Genomic DNA, 16251 nt, shown 5'->3' on the forward strand with positions numbered 1-16251 from the left:
TACTCCTTAAGCTGAGATATTAAAATGTTGTCTGACAGCATATAGCCCTTTTACTTCTATTCCCACATAGAATTCGGGTAACTATCTATCTATTCTTTAAAAAGCCAAACAATATGATAGCTTAATATCAAACTCAAGTTCTGTGTATAATCTTTAAATTAGCAAAATACAGGCAATAGAATGACTTCTTGGTTCCCAAACTACAAATAATATGGTTATGCCAGCAGAAGCATCCAAATGAAAACAAATGTCACAGCTCTTAAAAAAAATACATAACTGTCAGTGTTAATATAAGCCAAGTGTGCAACTGGAAACACTGCCTTCTAGCCAAGGACAAGATGTATCTAATATAAATTCTTGGTTTGGGGACATCCCTTAAATGACACCCCTCTCCCCCCCAAAAATCAAATAACATTAGTTTTTGCAAATATAATGCAAATAACATGCTAATTAAAGTATTCACAAGACAATGACGAATAAGGCTTTGGGACCACAGTACATATCATTATGTAACTACAATACACATTAAGCAATCGCCAAGTTGTACGTAGGCCTTCCAAAAGGAGTTATTATGGTTTACCATGATCAGAGGATTGTGGTGTTATACTTAATCACGTTTTTACCTGCAAGCAGGTGTTTACAGGTGTCAAAAAGTAAAGCACGAATTCTAACTGTAACCCCCTTCTATGGAGTTGTATAGTTATGGGACACTGTACCCACCTCCCTGTATTTTCTACATAAACTTTCTAACCCAATATGAAGTAAGCTACATGAAGCAAGTTTCTCTGCCTGCTTTAAAAACAATTGAACTTGACTCATTTTTATTAAAATACCAAAACTCACACACACAGAAGTAGGCCTTGTTTCAATGGCCATGAACTTAAAATTTAACACTTAACAAGGCACAAAAGAAATAATGAGAGTAAAGGCTCTTGGGAGGATGTTACTATAACCTAGTCAATCTGTCAATAAAAACATAGATGGCTCAAAAGTAAAGTTCAAAGAGTAACAATAGTCAGTCCATTTAGTTAGCAAATTACAGAAACCACCAAGAACTATGTAAACACAATATAGCCCTTAAAGAATTAAGTAGAATATAAAAAGAAGACAAATGTATAGAAGGAGAAGAAAGAATATGAGAGGCAACAGGGCATATGGGTGTCATAAATTAATGGATTTTCTGATTTCTGTCCTGCCTACTTAAAAAATTTCAGAAAGCCTGGCCTATAATCTTCCGAGCCTTCCCAAAGATGATGGCCTAAAGCCAATGCAAGCCACCTGACACCCAAGGGCCGCTCGCAGAACTTCCCAGCACTTCCCAGCGGTGAAAAGAAGGGCACAAATAAAGGAACAGGTAAAGGCAGGAAAGGATTTTTCAGCGAGCTGTAATCACAACTTCTACAAATGTGTTTTTCCAGGCTGTGCTCAAACTGTCCAGGAGAGAAAAGACTTGTTTTTCTACCCAGAGCAGAGAGTCACGTCAACAGCAAGCCCGAATACCCATCAAAGCCCAAGTGAGCCGAGGCCCGTTGCAGCAGGCATACCAGCTGCCCCCTCTCCACCTCTGAGAGCAGATCCTGGGTACAGACCCACAGAATGCACAAAGGCATCCCCCGCATGGCCCAACTCTAAAACTACTGGTGGACGGAACTGACAGAAGACAGAGACACTTGTAGCATTTCCAGTCACCTGAAATGGGAGGATTCCCGGCTCTGAGGTGATGGGGCAAGATGGGGCATTTCTAAGTGAGGAAACCCGTCTTGTGGAATCACTGGCAGTTCCTGGAAGCAAAAGCGGGCAAGGCTGCACCGCCCTGGAGTCAAGCTGGGGAACTCCCACAAACCAGCCCAAAGGCCCCAAGGCCTCTCCTCAAGCCCCTGGCAGCTGACCTCCCCCCCCCCAACCCCAACGCCAGCAGGACACCTTGCAGATGGCAGCCCAAGATGCTGCCTCTGCGCTTACCTCACAGGTGGGGGACCCGCACGCCTTGAGCTTGTCACCATCTCCCTCCGGCAGACCAGTCCGGCGTGTGGCCATCATTTCATTTCAAATTATAAAGAAGGGACCAACCCTTCGGGGTCCACATTGGGGGGCGGGATGCCACCACACACCGAAAAGGGAAGAAATGCCACACCAGGCTCCGAGGAGGTGCAGGGCTGGAGAACCGAGTAATGCGCCCGGGAACGAAACGTTTTTATGAAAGCTCCTGCAAAACGCCCTGATGTCGTCTTCGGACTTCAACTGACTTCAGCGTCTTCGTCCATCTCTCGAGACTTTAAAAAAAAAAAAAAAAAAAACCCACACACACACAAAGACGACGGGTCTTCTTGGCAGCTACGGAGGCCAACTGCAGAAAGCGGTCCCCCTCCTCCGGGCGCTTCTCCGCGACCAAGGGCAATCCGCGTGGGTCGCGAAGGCTCGAGCTCAGCTCCCGGAGAGACCTCGCCTAGAACGGGCAAGAGTTAAAGGGCGTGAACTTTCTGCAGACGCTGACCTTAGCCTTGCCCCCAGTCTACACCAAGTTCGCGTTTCCAGCACTCGGAAAGATTATCCGGTCCCTGCTGGTGAACCTCACGCACGAGAGAGGAAATAATCCTCCCTTAGAAAGCAGAAAGAAAAGAGGAAAAACCTAGAAACCGGGGGGGGGGGGGGGGGGGGGAGAGAAAATGAGAAGCATCCTAAGTGCCTGGGTGGCGTGCAGCCTTCAGGGGGAAAAAAAAATCCCTTTTCAAGTGAATTTTAATGAATGTATTTTCTGGGCAAAAGAGAGCGCGTCTAGATAGGCTCTGGGGCATCACCCAGACACGTACACTTAACGGGAAGTTTTCTCCCCCACGAGATTAAAATGGAATGATACTTTTCAAAAGCTCGGATCGCTCCCCTACACCCCCCCCCCCCCCCACCACCACCACCAAAATAAAAACAAAAAGCCAGGCTCGGAGGCGGGCAGCGCCGGCTGGGCGGGCGGCGGGCGGACGGGGCGAGCCCTGCGCCCCGAGGCCGCCCCCGAGGAGGCGGCTGTTTGGCTTGGCCCGCGGCGGCGCTGGGCGGGGAGGTGTGCGCGGCCGCGGGCGGGACCCGGCGCAGCTCCCTCTCCGGGGCATTATTCTGGAGCGACAGAAACGAAGCCGCAGCCCGGGCAACTTTACTTGCTGCTCCCCGAACTACCATTCGGCACTCTCTTGCCCTGGGGCCACCTCGGGAAGGGAAGGGAAAAGAGAGGAAAAAAAAAAAAAAAAACAGAAAAAAACCCACCACCCACCCACCACTATTTCCTCCGCCCCTTCCAGAGGCGGGTCGGTGATCTCGATCTCCCGGGAAGGGCGGCCCGAATATGTACTTCTCTAAAGGTGTCGGGAGACCCCGGGGAAACCCCCAGGCCGAGGGGCTTACCCTTCGCAGCCCGCCCGCCCGGCTTCCGAGGCGCGGCGGCGAGCAGAGCGGGGACGCGGGCGGGCGCCGGGCCCGGCCGGGACGCGCTAGGCCGCAGGCTCGGTTAATATTCATGAGCGGACGGGAGGCGCCCCTCCTCCACGGCCGGCCGGCCGGACCTCGGCGCTCGGCGCCCGCCGCCCGCCGCCGGCCTTTGTGCCCTTCCCTCCTTCCCCCGGCCCTCCCTCGCTCCGCACACGCGGGCGCGGCCCCTCCGCCCCCGCCGGGCGTCCGCCGCGGGCTCCCTGCGGCCCCGCGCCAGCGCCGGGCGGGGTGGCCCGGGGTGGCGGGAAGGGAGGGAGCCCGCGGCGCGCAGGGCTCTCCACCCGCCCGCGGGCGCTGCGCCCCGTCGGCCAAGGCGGAAAGCAAAGCAGACACGCACCGGAGGAAGCGGGGCGAGTGGATCCGCTCGGGGCTGGCGGGCCCCCGGCGGCGCGCCCCGCACGCCCGGCGCGAGGACGATCCGGCGCTGCCCGCCGCCGCGCTCCGAGGCCGCCGCCCCCGGCCGGCCGCTCCCAGGCACCGCCGCGACCCGCCCCGGCCGGCCCCGGGCTCTCGGCCGCCGCGGGAGGGCGTGGGGCGGGGCGGCGGCCGCCGGACTCTCCCCTCGCCTCGCCGGGCCGGGCCGGGGCCGCGCTCGGGCGCCCGCGACCGCCAAGTGACAGAAGCGCCTCGCTCCGCCGCCGCGCCGAGCTGCTTCCCGGGGGCGGATTTCTCGCTTCTTCCTCCCTGGATCCACCTCCTCCCACTCCACCTCCTTCCCCTCCCCTCCCCAGGGGAGGCTCTGGGGCTGAATATTTTCTGTCTTGAATAATACGGTCCCGGGAACCGACGCTGGAGAAGGGGGATTAGCCGGGGCGGGGGCGGGGGGGGCTCGCCTGCCCCCTCCCGGGGCGGCTCCGACCTGCGAGCCTGCACTTCCTCCCACCCAGACCCCCGCCCCCCAAAGCCTCCCCGGCCTCCTCCGGTCCGCCGAGCGCGGAGCGGGACCGGCCGGGAGCCGAGCTTTCTGCGGGGGAAGACGAGGTGCTGGGTGTCAGGGGCGGACGGGGAGCAGCTCTGCGGCTGGACTCGCCGGCTGCAGGGGTCACGGGGTCCCGGCCTGCGGGGAGCCTATCTGGGCGAATTTCTCGCCCCCTTTTTTTGGCTGCGGGAGGGGAAAGGAGCGGCGATGCGAGGTGCGACTTGGAGATAATAAGGGAGTGTCCTTTCACGCCCAACTGCAAAAGAGGTTCCCGAGCGGGGGGCAGGGGGTCGCGGCGCGGCGTTGTTCGTTCGCTTATTTCCCCATATAAATCTGCAGACGGCTGAATGAAGTCGGCGCGGCCCGCGGGACCGGGGGAAGGCGGCGGGCGCTCCACGCCTCAGGTCGCCGCGGCTCCGGGCCCCGAGCTCCGCCGCGGCCCCTCCCCACCCGATCCCCGGCCGGCCGCGGACCCCGGGCGGCTCGCTCCGCCCCGCCGCGCCTCACAACATCTCCCGCTGCAAACGGCCCAATCGGGAGGCGCGACGAGAGCATGCGAGCCAATCAGGGGCTGCTGACTCAGGCTTCCCTCCACCCTTCGCCCCGCCCCCGGGAGGAAAAGCCGCCGCCCCTCGGTCTCCTCTTCCCACTGCCCCGCGGACCCCCCCGCCGCCCCCCCCCCCACTCTCCGCTCCTGGGGAGGTGGCTCCTCGGCTGCGATGCTCGCCGGGCTGCTGTGGGGTAGTCCGCCCGCCGAGGCGGCGGCGTTTGTCACCTTGTCACCCTCATCCTCGCCCGCTCCCAGACACACCCCTGCTCCCTTCCCCAGTCCTCCTGCTGGTGCTGTTGAGGGTCATTTGTATCCTCACTCCGGCGGGGGACTGCCAGCTATTGTGTCTGCTCAGCTGCCACCACCCTCCTGAGGGAAAAAAAGGAACAAAACCAAGAAGCTATGGGATCTGCTTACCTTTTCCTTCTTTCTTAAACCACACTATCCCCTGAAGATTTTAAGACATCTCCCCATCCCCTACTCCCCGCCCGCCGCCTGGGGTCCTGTTTCTCGATAAGGAACCCCTCCCCCCCCCCCAAACCAACCAAACAACCAACCAAACAAAAACACACTCCCTGGAGCCTGAATACCTGTGCCTTCGTTTTTAATATTCCTCAGAGTGGAAGGTGCCAAACATTTAGAATATACAACTAAATCCTCAGCCTCAATTAGAGGAAAGACTGACTGGATCATCTTTATGTAGCCATGAAATTTGCATGTTCATGACAGCCCCTGACAAAACTAGTCAGCCAATAACAAAGAACAACAACAACAATAAAAAAAAAAAAAAAGAATAAAAAAGAGGGAATGCCTGCCAGTCATTTGGTAATTTACTGAATAGCCCACTGGGCTATAGCAGTATCCAGTTCTAGATACTGTTGAGTAAATTAACAAGAAGTGAATAGAAATGCAGGGTTCAAGTAGCGTACCTCTAGTGGGCTTATAGAATATGTCCAGAAAGGAAAAACAATTTCAGGCACAAAACAGCTCCTTACAAATGCAAATGTGCATGCATGGCTAAACGGAGTACTTCATAGCTGAGGATATCTAGGGTTAAGATTTTTGCAATGGAAATTTTTATAAATGTTGATTTTAAAAGATTTTCAGCTTGGTAAAGGAGAGTAAATATTGGCCATGGAAGGTGACACGAGAGGAGGTAAACACATCTTAGGAATTGTGGGCAAATAACATAACCTAGAAAGACATTTCTATAAAAGGTAGATGGAAGCATCAAGATTACAGTCTAGCTCCATCATTTACCTTGTGACTTAAGGCAAATTATTACTTACGTGTATAAAGTACTAGAGCTATCGAGTAATAGTGCTGCCCGCCATCTATATAGCACTGTCTCTGCGCTAGGTGTAAGCTCCAAGAGCTTTACACACAACTTAATGAAGTAACTGTGTGACAGAGACAGGATTAAGCCCAGAGGGGTTGGCTACAGAGTTCAAGCTTTTCTCCACAACACTACACTACCCCTAACATGGTTTTCCAACCATACAACAACATTAACTAACGTTTACTTTGCTTATTATGTGCTAATTATTGCGCTTTGTGGGTAACTAATTTCTTCTTACCTCTGGGTTAGGCATGACTATGATGTTCCATATTGGGGAATGTTTTTAAGAGCCATTATGAGAAGTTATAATGATATGTATCTTATTTCTGTTACGATGGGAATGATCATGATCTTCTAAAATTTGGAGAAATTTTTAAGAATCATTATGATACGTTGCTATCATATGTATCTATGTATATAGACTATCTGGTTGGACAGGGACAGTAGCACAGAACTTAAACTGGGGAAATCTGGGTCCTAGTCCTCTCCTGGGACCTCTGGGTGTGATAGCACTTTCCCGAGCTAGCTGGGCTATTGAGAACATCAAATGAGATAACACAAGTAAAGGAGCTTTCAAAATGTAAAAAAATCATTATTCTGATTGCAGTCTTATTATAAAGCAGGTATTTATCCTGTTTCCCCAACTAGGAACTCTCTATACTCTGTATAATGTTTTATCATCATTGATTAGGAACATTTTAACGTGGTTAAAAATTAGGTCAATTCCTTTCTGAAGGTATGAGCAATAATAATATTTTATTAACGGTTTGAGCTCTCCTTGAGATGCATTCAAAGCAGACCAAAGTGGACGCTCTCTGGGCATCTCTAAAGTGGCAGCCATCAGCCAGTCATTTGCCATTCCAAAGGTGGATGGTGTAACTGGTGGAGAATGCATACCTTTAGAGCTCCCTTCAGCTGCCCATCTTGGGCATTTCACTCATTAACACCTCCACCAGAGGGAGGGCAAGAGAAAGGAAAAGGAGCCAAACTTAAATCCTGTGGATACTTGTTAACTGCTTCAGTGAGAGATTTGGTGAAACAGTGGGTTTGGGGGATCACTGTCACTGAAAGGAGGTCTGGAATCAGATGTGGGTTTCACAGTTGGTATCTTGCTAGTTTTCTTTATCCTGAGTATCATGGATAAGCAAGAGCTAACAGTAATTGTACCTTTGTTTTACTTTGAAAGGCTAATGTTTTCCTCTTTTGAGCAAAGCCAATTAATAATCTCGCTTCTTAGAGTCTCCCTTGAAATAGTCTAAGAAATCACTACAGCTGTATTAATAACTGCAAGACAGTCTTATACACTATAATTCTGACAGTGTAGACAAGACATTTTTAAAGATGCGAACTATATCCTTAAAAAATAGCTTTTGACTTTGTTAATGACATAATAATGTTGTTTTGGTGAACCACAATCAAGAAAAAATGTCGAAGCCAGAAATAGAGCCAAGTGTCTTAACCCCTGGTCTAATGTCATTCTGTTATAAGCTATGGATGATTTCTACTCTGAATATAGAAGTTGGCAATTCTAAGAGGCACAAGTCTTTGCCAGTGAATTCCACAGATGAAATGTGTAATTTGGGATGAAGCATTTGTAAAACTATGTGTCCGAGGCAGTTAAGACCAATGGCCCTCAGAAAAGTAAACATTTTTTTTGGTGTTAGGACAATACTGTAGACTTTATTTCATTTTCATACAATAGTAAAAAAGACATATTACCTGCTAATATTTCTCGGAAAAAAGATTTTCATGTTGAATTGAATAGTTCCAGAAAACCCACATCTCTACCAAGGCATTCACTACTGTTAACAAGAGAAGGGAGTAATTTTCCATAATAAATAGGGTTTCTAAGATTCCTCTTCCTTCATCACCTCATTTATAATAATCATGTAAATGATTTACTAATTTAATGTTCTGTATTCGCTAAATACATGGTATTATTTCTGTCTTCATGATGGCTATCATCAATTATTAATTTCTAACCTAAAAAATAGTGATGCTACTTAATTCAGTGTGTATAGTACCTAGCAAACTACCATACACACTAGATATTTTTGAGTAATTTCTCTGTCCTCAGCTTATTGTGATCTTTTCCTCCTCTGGACTATATTCTGCTTGGGTTTCTCTTTTTGGTTTGTTTGTTGCTATTAATTTGTTATTTGATCATGAACAATCTTATCATTTAACTGCAACTGAATATTGTCTTCTTTTCTATTAGATTATAAACTTCTGTAGGGAAGATTCTTAGGGCTTTTACTTCTCTTCAGACCCCTGTAATACCTACTACAGCTTTTATACACAGAAATCACTACAAAATGATTAAAGAGTAGAATGATGATTGTGTCACTATTGTTGATAAATGTTGATACCTCAAGAAATCCCTGGCTGACCAACAATTCTCCAGAGTGCGAGTACATCCTGTGTGCATATTGCTTAAAATGGAGAATATAAATTACAAGGGTTGTCCACAAAGAGAGCTCTTGCTATGGCTCTCAGCTTCCAGAAATGCCACATCTTATCTTTACTTAACTTCACTTGTGGTGACTAAGCTAGCTACTTTTTTTGGCCACAACACCATGCCAAAAATTAATATCATTTTTGTCAGTCATTATAAAATATCAGTCCATAGTTTATCCAAAATCATGTATCAAACATTTCTCCTAGATTCAAATAATTTTCAGCTCCAACATCTCCATAATTAAACTTGAGTGGCATGGTCGTCATATTCATCAGCATTATTAAGATTGTATTTCTATATTTTAAGAAAAGTAAATATAAAAATATACAAGTTTTCATTTTATCCTAAGAATCATGATTTTAATTTTAAAGCATTCCAGTTTTCCTTAAAATCTGAGACACGTTTTTTAAATGTTTCCACCCACCTAGCTACATATGAGTTAGAACATCCTGTGAAAATACCAATCTGGATAGAAAGCCATATTACTGGAAAATTGAAGTATGTTTTTATTATCTTGGAATAGAAAACTAAGTTTTAACCATTCTAAATAAGAAACTGTGCTAGCAATTGACTATGATATCATAGACGTAATTCAGGACAACCAAATCTCTTTCAACAGAATTAAAAAAAAAAAAAAGGCTAGTTTTCCCTTTCATCTTCATGGAGCAGAAGTAGAAGAGATTCTAAAAACCTCTCCATTACTTGATTCAGTAAAACTCTGGGTATCTTTTAATATTCCCTAGGACCGTAGATTCCATTCCTCTATTCCTGTAATTGCTTGCATTCCCTGCTAACCCAAAAGTCAACTAACCAAGGGCTCTTCCTTCAGCTAGGAAAAGATTTGCAGGAGTATGTGGCAATTCACATCTGGGCTTAAGTATGAAAGATGCAGGCTTGCATAACTTCTCTCTTAAAAGATTTTTTCAATTAAATTTTAATTTCTAAAAATTGCAACATAAAAGGGAAAAAAAATGGACTTTGCAACCAAAAGAGAGCCCAATCTTGTATCACATTTCATAAGTCCAACTCTTGCTTTCTTCCAAGCTCCTCATTGGTTGGATCTAACAGGAAGTCCAAGGTACTCAAAAATAATTCCTCTACTCTCTTTCATATACACAGAACATCTAGATAGCAAATCCTGATCAAAGATGGACGGGAATAAAATTAAAAGATCGATGTAAACATTTTTAAACGGAAGGGGGTGGCAGAGAAGATGAAACAAAGGAGCACATTAATCAAATGAGAAAGAAAGGATATATTATAGAAGACAACTTGCCCCAATAAATGGAAAAAGAGAGAGACAAATGTTTTACACCCTGAAGGAAATAAAATATAAAATATATTAAGAGTGAAATGAGAAGAGAATAAATGAGATATAAAAAGGAGTTAGAAGAGCTATGGAAAGACATCAAGAAGGAAAAAATCATATAATTGCAGGAGTAATAAATGGATCAGGGTTAAAAAAGTAAAAGAAAGGGTATTTAGCAGAAAATAGTGGGATGGATGACAGCCTTTTTAAAGGCATATCAAATACAAAGGAAAAAGATGAGATTAAAGTGATTAGACAGGAGACAAGGACAAATAACAAAAATTGAATTTAGAGAAATTGACATCTCTAACAACTAATGAAACTAAAAAAGTATTTGAAGATATAACCTGGGAGACCACTAAATGTCCCCTAATAGCTGTTCTCATCTTCTTCTCTAAGAACAGCATTTTAGCTGAGCACATGCTCAACGAACCAGACTACATCTTCCAGCCTTCTTTCTCAGTAGGTGTGACCACATGTCTAGATTCTAGGCAACGAAATGTGGATAGGAAGGAGTGTCTGCTACTCGGGAGGTCTTCTCTTAGAGGGATTGGATCTGTGCCTTCCTAGTTCTTTTTCCCCTTCCTGATGATTGTAGATAAAGATTGCTTCAATGTAGCAAATAAAAATAGAGCACTCAGTTCAACTGGAATTTCAGATCAACAATGAATAAATGTTTAGTATATCTCATTTATTGCATGAGACATATTTATACTAAAAAAAGTGTTCCTTGTTTATCTGAAATTCCAGTTGAACTGGGTGTCCTATGTTTTATCTGGGAACACTCCCAGAGATAGTGAGCATATGCCTTTGACCCAGAGAGGGAAGTCACCTGTGGAAGATGGCAGAGACCTTGCAGCCGGCCTGAATTGCCTACTTCTGGATTGTTACCTGAAAATTATATAATTTTGTATGTTGCTACTTCTTTAAATAGGACTATGGTATTTATAAGATTTTTTTTGGTACACGAACCTAGCCTTTGTTCTGATAGGTGAAAACTTTCTTGCAATTCCAAAGATTAAAAGGCCTAACCGTGTTTCCAGAATTATTAAAAGAGAGTAAATACTTGGAGAAAGTTGTTAAACTTTGAGTATAAAATAAAAAAAGGAACCTACAAGTAAATCGAAGTGAATCATCTAAAAGCAAACCATAGCACACAGTCTGAATCCAGTCTGCTACCTAAGTTTTGTAAATAAAGTTTTATGGAGTACATTAGCACTTGTTTACAAATCTATGGCCATTTTAACACTATAATAGCAGAGCTGAGTAATGGCAACAGAGATCATGTGGCCTTGCGAAGACTAAAATAATTTCTATCTGGCCCTTTACAGAAAAGGTTTGCTGACCTCTGACCCAAAGGAAAAACATTACTGACCTCAGAACTCTTGTCAGTATTAATTGACTTGAAAAGAGTTTTGAAGGAAGAACATGACTTAAAGATCATGACCATGTTGTCATCCACGTTTAAAAGCAGCAGCAGGACATTCTCAAATAGGTAGAGATTTGGAAAATACCTCACCTGTCCCCAAAGCAATGATAGGATAGTGTAAATGACTAAAGGGTGATTTAAAATAAATATGGAAGGGACAAGTGTCACCTGAAAGAATGGGGATTATTTTGATGGTACAAAATTTACATGTCATAAATCTTGAAAGAAAAGCACTACAGTGGGAAGTAATAAAATGATAACTATAATCTACTAGGACAAAAATATGCATACAGAAACATTTGAGAGGTGGAACAAGGAGAAATGAAAGAGAATGTTAACTGCTCTTATTCTTTCACTGGTTATGGGGTTCAGAAAGATAATATTCCTATGTTATCTAAGACAGAATGGTTGAATAACTAATTAGAAATAAGGTAAAAAGACAAGCCACAGACTCGCAGAAGATATATGCAACTGATAGAACACCAAAGATTTATATTGAGACTTTATAAAGAGCCCCTAAAAAACAAATAAAATTGAAAAGATAAGCAGACAATTCATAAAAGAGGAAACACATGTGACCACTAACCATAATAAAAGATGCTCTATCACTGGAATCAGGATAATGCAAATTAAAATGATAATGAGACCATTTCAAACCTATCAGACTGGCAAAAATAAGTCTGATAACATCAAGTGTTGAAGTATTGATGAAAACAGAAGCTCTTACACACTGCAGGTGGGAAATATAAATTCATAAAACCAGTCAATGGCAACACTACTTGCTCAGGTCCCAAATCCTGGATTGTCTGCCAAAATCAGAAATGATTGTTCTCTCCACCTCAATATCCAGTACGGGTCTCAAATTTAAGATCCTACTCTACTCCTCTCACATTAGGTGGTAATTCTTTTTTCTACAGCTGGAGACTATAACATCCCAGGTAGCCCTGAACCCTTTTTTCTCTCACACTCCACATCCTGTCATCAGGAAACCCTGGCAGCTCTCACATCAAATTAGATCCAGAATCTGATCACCTGCACAGTGATCACTCAGATCTATCTGTCATCTGGATGATGATCAGAGTCGTTAGCCAATCTTCCAGCTGCTGGTCAATACCAGAGTCAAGGTCACCCTTTTAGGACCTAAACCAGATCACTTTTTCCCCCCACCTTCTATTGGCTTCCCATTCCACTCAGATACAAAACCCAAGTCCTTATCAGAGTTTCTATTGGTCCTGTTTGAGCCACCTCCTGGCTATCTGCTCCCCTGTTGCCACACCAATCTCTTTGCTGTTCCTCAAACACACCAGGCTAGTTCCCACTACTCCCACCGCTCACTCACTGCTGTTTGCACCTGCTATTCTCCCAGTGTAGACTATGCTTTCTCCAACAGCTACTCGGTTCTCTCTCCCTCATTTCATTAGGGCTCTTGCTTAAACTTTGCTTTATTGGACAGGCTTTCTCTGACCACCTTGCTTAAAATAGTACCATGTTTACCCACCCCGCCCCAGCCCAACTGCTCTCTGTCCACCCCTTATATTTTATGTAATTTTTCAAAGCCCTAATTGCCATCTGGTGTTTTATATTTTCATTTATTTTCTATCTTCTCAGTTTAGAATGTAAACCTCAGAAGAACAGGAAATACGTCTTTGGTTTATTGCTATATCTCTAGTGCTTAGAACAGACCTGGCATATTCTGAACACCCAATACAATATGTCCTAAAGAATAACTAAATAACCACTTTGGAAAGTGTATTTTTTAGGACACTGACTACGAAAGTTGAGGGTGCCCTTATTCCACCATACAGAAAATCTACATCCAGAAGATGTCCAGCCAGAGAAACTGTTTCTCTTATGAATAAGCAGACATATATACAGTACACCTTTCTAGAAAAGTAGAAATAACCTGTTCTTTAGTAGGTGAATGGATAAAATCAGTTTTATGTGGGCAGTGCAAACCTGTTTAGCAGTTAAAATGAATGACTACGCCAATATATATAAAATTTTTAAAAGATTTTATTTATTCATAAGAAACACAGAGTGAGAGAGAGGCAGAGACACAGGCGGAGGCAGAAGCAGGCTTCTTCCAGGGACCCTGATATGGGACTCGATCCCAGGACCCCAGGGTCACGACCTGAACCAAAGACAGATGCTCAACCACTGAGCCACCCAGGCATCCCAATGTATATCAATTTCTATTAAAAAAATGATGTTGGGTGAAAATGCAAATTGTCAAAGGATGAATAATTTGATGGTATGTATATAGTATACATATGTATCCACATATGTAACATGTTTATGAATCTATAGATATGAATTAAAAGTACAAAAATCAGGGCACCTGGGTGGCTTAGTGGGTTAAGTGTCCAACTTTTGATTTCCACTCAGGTCATGATCTTGGGATCCTGGAATCGAGCACTGCACTGGGCTCTGTGCTCAGCAGAGTCTGCCTGTCCCTCTCCCTCTGCTGCCCACCCCCTTTGCTCTCTTTCTCTCTATATGTATCTAAAACAAACAAACAAACAAATAAGTAAATAAAATCTTAAAAAAATAAAAGTACAAAAATCATGGATCATACACCAACTTCAGGAGGAGGGAGGAAGGAAAGAAAAGAACGATGGAATGAGAGTTTGGCTGCAAAATTTCAGTTCTTTAAAATGAAAAGATAGCTCTGAAGACCTATAATTATAGCATATATATTTTATACATGATGTATCAAATAGTTTATCTGTTTATACAACACATTCTAAAACCAGAAATTGTTGACAGTGTTTGTCTTTGGGTGTAGAACTAGAATGGGGGAGGGAAGGAACGAAGTACCATGATTATTGTTTGGAGTTAAAAAAGATTATTTATGAGTATGCATTACCTTTGTTTTTAAGATGACAAGTTTAAAATGCCTTTTTTCAGTCCTTGTCAAATCAAGCAGACAGAAAAATAAAAACACTGAGGACCTGAATAATAGAATTAACAAGCTTGAAATAATAAACATCTGTTAAACTCTCCTTCTGAAAATAAAAGACTACCTTCTGCCCAGGCTCCCATGAAATAGTAATAAAAATTGACCATACATTAAACCATAGAAAATATCTCAACACATTCTACAAGGTATAAAGAACATAAAATATTTTTACCACGTACTACTGGAAGCAGTTTGTTTTTGTTTTTAATGGAAGCAAAGCCTTGAAGCCTTTGGAAATGTTCATATGCTCCCCTAAGCAACTCTTGTATCATACAGGTGATTGAAGCCAAACGTCTGAATATCAACAAAAGAAAGATAATGAGGACAGTAGTTATCAAAGTTGGAGGAATGTGATCAAAACTGTACTTCTAAGAAAATTTGTAACCTCATATCCCCTTATTACTGAAAAAGAAAAAATGAAAATAATTATGTTTAAAAATTAATAAAGTAGAAGAAAAAGTTAAACCTAAAGAAGGCAGAATGAAGGAATGAACAGACTAAAATATAGAATAAAATTATTCGAAAGCAAAAAGCAGTGGAAATTATAAGTAAACCTTTTTGTAATATAAGCAATAACATAAATTATTTTACTATTTAATAAGAAAAAAGGGAGGAAATAGGAATACATGGAAATAAGAGTGAATAAAGAAAATGGCCACAGATATGGAGGAAAAATACAAGAAGTAAAGTAAGAACTTGATAATATATCTGAAAACCAGGAAAATAAAAATGTCAAAAGTTGACTTATGACAAATCATGCTTAAAGAGACCAACAATAATGGAAGAAATTAGGAAAGTCCTTGAAAAATTATATTTTAAGAAAAGTACCATAACTAAGAGATTTTTGGGATATAGATATTTTTTCTATAAATCATTAAAGAACAGATAATTCTTATGCCATGTAGATAGTTCTAAGGCACAAATAAAGAAGAAAAATTTCCACAAACAAGATGGTTCTAAGGCACAAAAAAAGAAGAAAAATTTCCACAAACAATATTCTAAGGACTGAATGATAAATATATGACAGAAAAAAAACTATGACCCAACTTCACATGTGAATATTGACATTAAAATCCTACATGAGATATTAGTATTAGCCTTAAGCAAAATACCACAAAATATTACATGATTGCAAGAAAGGTTCATCACATAAATGGAACGATTGTTCAAAATCAGGAGATCTTTTCATTTTAGTACATCAAGATAGATGCAGCTAAGCCATTCCGTATTCACTCCTAATAAAACTCCTTGGACTTCTGTTTCTGGGAAGATACAGTAAATGTACTTTTCCCTATTCCTTTCACTAAGTGCAATAAAAAAACCTAGAAAAAAATATATATCAAGGGAAACAGATGAAGTTTAAAAATACACTTAAGTGGAGAAAAATGGAAATACAGTTGATCCATCCTCAAGCAATAGGTATAAAGTATATATAGATATAGATATATATCTTATATCTATATATATATACACACACAATCTTAAGAAGTATCAGAAAGGTAGAGAGGAGAAAGAAGACTGCTAGAAATTACACAGTGATGAATTACACAGGATTTCTTCTTTGCTTCATATTTCCCACAAGTGGAGCTAAAGAAGCTGGCAACCTGGAAAGGCCAACATATGCAAAAAAAAAAAAAAAAATCCCATAAGAAGCCTACTCTCTCTATTCAGAGGACCAGGAAAGGGGTAACCTAGCAACAAAGAAAGTTTCTAAATAATAAACACTCCAGTGAAACACCACAGAAAACACTGTGGCCCCATGACATCTCCACCCAAAACAGCAAAGATAGCATAGAGAGCCTAGAAGCCCA

The 16251-nt window shown here is 43.1% G+C and overlaps 1 protein-coding gene across 5 annotated transcripts in view; it reads right to left on the reverse strand.

The window, feature by feature from the left end:
- Positions 1-3954, reverse strand: part of ARHGAP21 (Rho GTPase activating protein 21) — a 137648-nt gene extending 133694 nt beyond the window's left edge. For 2 of the 5 annotated variants that reach the window (XM_072749404.1, XM_072749399.1), the window contains exons 1-2: positions 3815-3954; positions 1963-2446 (exon numbers count right to left, since the gene is read on the reverse strand). In XM_072749404.1, coding sequence (XP_072605505.1) covers positions 1963-2040 — 78 coding nt within the window. In that variant the 5' untranslated portion in view covers positions 2041-2446; positions 3815-3954. Of the gene's footprint in view, positions 1-1962; positions 2447-3393; positions 3562-3814 lie in introns of those variants that run through there. The other 3 variants (XM_072749400.1, XM_072749403.1, XM_072749405.1) reach the window with 3 other exon arrangements.
- Positions 3955-16251: the final 12297 nt, after the last annotated feature.

This window comes from Vulpes vulpes, chromosome 2, assembly GCF_048418805.1.
Source record: "Vulpes vulpes isolate BD-2025 chromosome 2, VulVul3, whole genome shotgun sequence".
NCBI lineage: Eukaryota > Metazoa > Chordata > Mammalia > Carnivora > Canidae > Vulpes > Vulpes vulpes.